This window comes from Nyctibius grandis, chromosome Z, assembly GCF_013368605.1.
Source record: "Nyctibius grandis isolate bNycGra1 chromosome Z, bNycGra1.pri, whole genome shotgun sequence".
In the NCBI taxonomy this organism is placed as follows: Eukaryota; Metazoa; Chordata; class Aves; order Nyctibiiformes; family Nyctibiidae; genus Nyctibius; species Nyctibius grandis.
Genome location: NC_090695.1, coordinates 71,368,292 through 71,374,577, shown reverse-complemented (window position 1 = coordinate 71,374,577; position 6,286 = coordinate 71,368,292). Strand labels below are relative to the sequence as shown.

The 6,286-nt window shown below is 42.3% G+C and overlaps 1 protein-coding gene across 2 annotated transcripts in view; it reads right to left on the bottom strand.

Moving 5' to 3' along the window:
* Nucleotides 1-589: 589 nt before the first annotated feature.
* NCBP1 (nuclear cap binding protein subunit 1) overlaps nt 590-6,286 on the bottom strand; it is a 30,807-nt gene continuing 25,110 nt past the window's right edge. Inside the window, exons 20-23 of one of the 2 annotated variants that reach the window (XM_068422471.1) lie at nt 6,003-6,117; nt 3,126-3,269; nt 1,828-1,941; nt 590-932 (exon numbers count right to left, since the gene is read on the bottom strand). In XM_068422471.1, the coding sequence (XP_068278572.1) occupies nt 819-932; nt 1,828-1,941; nt 3,126-3,269; nt 6,003-6,117 (487 nt within the window). In that variant the 3' untranslated portion in view covers nt 590-818. Of the gene's footprint in view, nt 933-1,336; nt 1,397-1,827; nt 1,942-3,125; nt 3,270-6,002; nt 6,118-6,286 lie in introns of those variants that run through there. The other variant, XM_068422472.1, reaches the window with a different exon arrangement.

Sequence of the window (6,286 nt, the reverse complement as noted above, 5' to 3'; positions counted from 1 at the left end):
GGAAGTCTACAGTTTGTTCCACTCCAGCTCTTGCTTACTGTCTTCTGTTCACCAGTGAAGACTGCTGCCAGGAGCAGTTCATGATTCTTCGACCACACTGCAAAAAGGATTGCGTTTCTCAGCAGCTGTCCATGAAGTTCCTCTATGGATTGTTTATAGCTACCATAATGAGACACTAGGCAATACATTTAAAAAAATGTATTTCAATTGTATTACAACCATGTTCTTTCAAACTGAAAATCTAGCTGGCTTGGTAATAAACAAACCCATATGCTCTATACTACTTTGAAAGCTTAACTCAAGTGTTTCACATGCCCAAAGTGAAGACACTCTTCCTGTGCCATGTTAGAGAGCTTACCACACTGCTCACCGAGAAGGTGCATCCCCTTTCATACTCACAAAACACTATGAACTGTTTCTCATTTCTGCAATTCCTTTGATTTAAGGGCCAGGCAGAGGTAACAAATTCTACTGTTTGGGTTTTTTTTTTTTGTCCTTTTTTGCCTGGTTTTTATTTTTATATAAATAACGGGAAAAACAAAAACAGCATCATGAAGTCAAGAGTCACACCAAATGAAAAGACAACAAAAAGAATTCATACTTTACTTCATGTCTATCCCCTATCAGTCATATCTTGTAAGGCTTATGATGCTTACACAGTTTGCTGTTGCCTAGAGTACTGTATTGTTTTACATAGTAGCACATGAAAGCACGTTTTAGTCAAAAATTTCTTCCATCCCCATGTCAAGTTTTCCCATTAAAAAAGAAAAAATTAAATTCAGTAAAGTCCTGCAGACAAGACTGCCCGCGAAGAATCCTCAGGCCTGCAGAGCACAGAACTGCTGAAACACAGCCAGTATGTGGTGGTCCAGTTCAGCTGTAAACAGGAGGTTCTCCAGGGTCACCATGTACTGCTGGATTATCTGGTGATGCTGGCAAAAAAACCCACAAACTTTTATTGTTTTCATTTATCTTTATATAAAAACAGGCAGAGAAGTCAAGACGTGTAAGAATCACAGGTCAAATGTTTTCATCAAAATAGTTAAGCACATCTCACTTTCACAACACAGTAGTCACTGACAAGAAAAGCGTAATGCAGAGCCACTGCTGATTGCAAGAAGCAAGCACGTGCTGAAATCCTGTCTTGGGAGGCACTGTGCTCCCTGTAGCTCTTCACTCCTGGACCTTGAATTGTGTGCGGGATACCATGCAACTGCAGAGACATCCTAGAAGGATCACGGTATTTGCTGTCATCTGAAGCCACATTTACTACTAGGGAAGGGTTCAGCCCAGGAGAGAATTATACCACCACTCTCACTCTTCCAACAGATCTTCTGCTTGCACAGGTACGATATTCTATTACTATCAATTTCATTCAGCCACCTGTGCTTGTAACCTGATTTAATACAGAGTCAAGAATTTGCAAATGGTTTTTAATAGATACTTATGCATCTTATTAAAAGGAGTTCTGCAATATTTTAATCCGCTTATTTAAAAGACATCTATTTTAGTATTCTTGTTTGCTCACAACTTTCCCCTTACTATAAACACACAGTTAAGAGGAGCTCAGCGAAATTCCTAATCACATCTCAGTATCTTTTTGCAGAATGCTCAGTGTGGGAATTACTCAAGGCCCAGTCACTCCACCAGTCTGAGGCAGAGATGCGGGCAGAACCAGCTACCACCTAGCCCCACACAAGCCTTCAGAGAAGATGCGCTGCTGCCACCTACTGCCATTCCCCTGGAGTGCTCAGTTGTCCAGCCACAAAACTCCTCTCTCCAGCACGTCCCTGCCCACAGCCTTCCAAACTGAGAAATGAAACTTACCTGCAGGAAGATCTGCTGCAATCTCTCTATACAGCTCTTGTACCAAGGTGTAAATACATCAATTCCACCAGTCTCACAGCGCACTAAGTGCTCAGTTAACAACATAATGAAACGCTGCAGGAGAGGAAAAAAAAAATACTTATTCAGTCTGGTCAAATGAAAGCAGGATCCTAACCTCAGCTAAGAGGATCCGGGGGACAGAAGCTTTGAAAAGCAATGTGAGAATAATTGTTTTGCTTGGCAAACTCCGAATTTAGTAAGCAAATAAAATCCAGTTGCCTTCTGGTTCTTCAGGAAACTGTATGCTAGCAGAATTCTGCTCCTGAGCACTTGAAACTGAGGAGATCCTGCTCAGAAGCAGTCTTTGCAGGGGGATGATCTGGATTGACTCTGACCCATAGTAAACCCATCAACCCCTTCCCATATTCCTATTCTAAGAAGATGCCTGAGATAAAAGTGACACTGTGTCCTGGTTTGGCCGAAACCAGGCCGATTTTCCTTTCAGTGATTTTCCCTTTCAGCTAAGTCTCCTCTAAGTAACTGCACTTTCTGAAACTAACTACATGTTTTGCAGACAGTGTCTGCTTCCAGGACTGATAACGCTTGAAGTTTGTAGTTATCGCTGAGGCACCGGTAGGGATGTTGTGCAGAAAGGCTCTTGCTGTACTTTTTCTTAGAGAAACCAAGGTCACTGCTGAATTCCTCACTGCTTACAAGTGAAAAGCCGAAGAGGGGTCGCAGCTGCAGGGGGGAGCAGACAGGGCAGGTGACCCAAAATTGACCAACGAGGGTATTCCATCCCATACACGTCATTCTCGGTATAAAGCGGGGGGATCACGAGGGTCTTGCTCGCTCTTGCTTTCTGCTATGGCCGGTGTCCAAGGAGGACTCCGACTGTTTTCCTGCTGCCCCCGATCCCGATCCGTGCATCCCTGAATCCAGCTCTCGACCGTCGCTGGGCCCAGCCTGGGCCTTCCCGGAGCCTGCCCTGCAGTGCCGGTGGGGACGTTGCCGACATCGGGGGAGCTCGATCTTGGTTTTGTATATATATTTGATTATTCCAATATTATTATTATACTCTTTTTCATTATTATAGGTTTATTAAAACTGTTTTTCCAACCCGTAAGTCTCTCTCCCTTTTCCCTTTCCCTTTCCCTTCGGGTGGGGGGGGAGGGTTAACAGAGAGCGTCTGCTGCAGGTTTAATCGCCAGCCCAGCTTTAAACCGTGACACACTGAAAGCTTATAAATCCAGTAACTTTAAAACCTGAAAGTGAGAAGAGACTTTGCCCATCATTACCTGGAATATAACAAGGAAGAGATTCTTTTGCTCGCTCTGGGCTGACTCTACTTTCTCCTGCAAGCGCTCTATCTGCTCTTCTAGTGGTCCATCTTCCCGATCGCTGCTTCGGTCGTCGTCATCGTCATCATCATCACTGTCTCGCTGTAAGTGACAACATCACAAGACTAACTAGCAACCTGGCTACCTGTGGATACTGTTAACGCCCTCTGGTTCCACATGTGAAAAGGTCTGCAGAGCAACCGAAGAGCAGCAACTGAAGCTGCTCTGTAGCTTGGTAAGTATTGTATTCTGAAGGACATCTACTTTGAATATAATTCAGGAAAGATATTTGGAAGGAAAAATGACAATATGAGAAATCCCTGGGGGAGGGGGAAATCAAGATTTCAGAGAAACCAGAGCAAGCTTAAAGATTTACTAGACCTTTATTTAGCAGAAATGCAGTAATATGTAATATCCCTGCTGACTTTATTGTTACCAGATAATGAACAGCTTTTTAAAAAAAAAATCTGGCATAGATTTTTTAAATTGTGTCTACTGCAGCAGAGCAGGTAATTCATTCAATGAACAGTTCTAAAAATCTCAGGGCTCCAAAAAAATAAAGCACTTTGTGCAAGAACTCAGATGAATCATAGAATCATAGAATGGTTTGGGTTGGAAGGGACCTTAAAGATCATCCAGTTGCAAGCCCCCTGCCACAGTCAGGGACACCTTTCCCCTAGACCAGGCTGCTCAAAGCCCCATACAGCCTGGCCTTGAACACTGCCAGGGAGGGGGCATCCACAACTTCTCTGGGCAACCTGTGACGGTGTCTCACCACCCTCACAGTTAAGAATTTCTTCCTAATATCTAATCTAAATCTACCCTCTTTCAGTTTAAAACCATTCCCCCTCATCCTGTCACTACTATCCATCTGGTTAGCACAAAAGGAAGAGTAGAGACTGTAGCCTGTGGTGTTAAAGTGGGGACTCCCTATATTTACGATCAAAAGGGATACTCTCAGACTGGAGAGGGTCAGCATGGAAACCAAACTACTAACTAGGAACATGGCACATTCGCAGTGCCTTGAAAACAAAACAACACAACAAAAAACCCCACAAAATACACATAGGTACCAGACTTAGGAGCTCAGGTAACAGTGTCTTACACAGACTACAAGGGGAGGAAAGGCAGAATCTGATGAATTATGATACATTCAAATACAGATATTGCTTCCATCTCATAGGATTGTTTCTGTGCAAAAATATCCATAAATTAGAAGCTCAAAACTTCAAATATTTGTAAGAGGAGCTCGTGCAACTTGTGACAAATATAGGGCCATGTGTTAACTTACCTACTGCATAGCAAATGAAACCATCAGAAGACAGTTACAGCAATGAATCAGCATAAAGCATAAAAAAGACTTACCAGAGCGAGAATTTAATTTTATTATCTCTATAGGAACTTGCTTTTTCCCCATCTACAGAGGTTTCCTGAACTCAAAACACTAAAGGACCAACAAGACCTAAGAGAAAGCATGTAAGCCTTGGACTCATTCCATAGTAAGGCAATCCACTTCATGCTGGGGACATCAGAACTTGACGGCTTACTTCCTCTGAAAGGAATGGTCATGCAGCAGAGCAACAGCCTGCAGAACTACTCACTGTTGCATACAAATGTTTCTTCCTGGCACAACAGTAATTTAAAGCACTCAATAATAAAGAGCTACAGCAAGAGACAAGCACAGAAATGAAAACACTAGTACATTTGTTTAGAGATGCCAGAGAAGCTCTTTGCCTCACAGTAAGATCAATGACTGCATCTACATCTTCAGTAATCACGGGCATTTATTAACTGCTGATAATGCAGATTGAGGATGCAAGCAACAAGGATGGCTGTTGCTGGGAGTGAAGGAAACAAGATGAAGGGGCTGGGATGAACAGACATCAGCAAACTGTGAGGTATTAGTGATCTCTCAACAGAAACTTCTGGAAAAATGACTGACTTGTGCAGGTTTCTTCAAAACCCATCAGCAGCCTCTGTGCCACATGCCAGATTCTGACTTTAACTTTATCCAAAGTTTTGGAGTTAGCCAAGGGTTTTATGCAGGTAATCATGCTCACAGACTACATACAAACACGTAAATTCTCTCTTGCTCTTTGCACCTCTCAGCATGTCTATAAACTGACTTCATTCTATCACAACTAAGTACTGCATTTGGCCAAGCTTCCTTGGCCCCCATCTTTTGCAGCTGCCACAGAAGACCCTCTTTCACCCCATTTTATGGTCCGACTTGGGACAACAGAACTCAACAGCAGCTGCTTGCTCATCAGTTTGTTGTATATAGTAACCCCGCTCATGCAAAGGCATTCAGAAAAAGAAGCTGGAAGAAGGAAGTGACAGATGCCAGTGTCAGAATCCAGCAGCATCCATCAGAAGAACGGTAACAGCCAACTTTTCAATAGCAAATAGCTGTTTCCGTGCACTTCTGCATGGAAGCCACAAGAGTAGTCTTTAACAGAACTTACTATAAATAATTTGTAACTGTTCTTATTGTTATTTAATAAGGTAATTGGAATCCAGATTCGAAGGCAAGTGGAAGACATGCTTGTATTGGAAGGGAAACTTGTGAGAGCGAGCTTGAACAGAGCAAATACATATGAATTCCCTTAAAAGATTTTACTGAATTCTTAGGTCATAGCTACCATTAGAAAGGTAGACTGAGAACACGCATCCAGTTTTTGATGTCTTAGTGCTACAGATGACCACATATCTGCAGACATGCTTCCTGATAAACATATTTATTCAGTCCTTCCCAAAACCAATTGAGCCTCAGTCTGACAGCACACACGTTTGTATAACTGAGCTTAAAACAATTAAAAATTACGAATTACTCACTCTTTTGTGCTGCCTGGCCAATCTTGCCTTAGTCTCCTCCAGTTCTTTGTGAATCTTCAGAACATGCTTATTCATCTTACGAATTGTGGAATGCAAGATCTCCCAGATATAAAACCTAGGAAAGACACAAAGCTCAAAACACTATGTTACACACTACTCCAAGATAGAAAACTAAATGTAGCTTCTTATAGAAAACTGTATTTATCTGGGGGAATTTAAAAAACTTGGTATCATCTAAGACATCTATTAGAGTGAGCAAGCACTTGGCATATAAGAAAGCATAC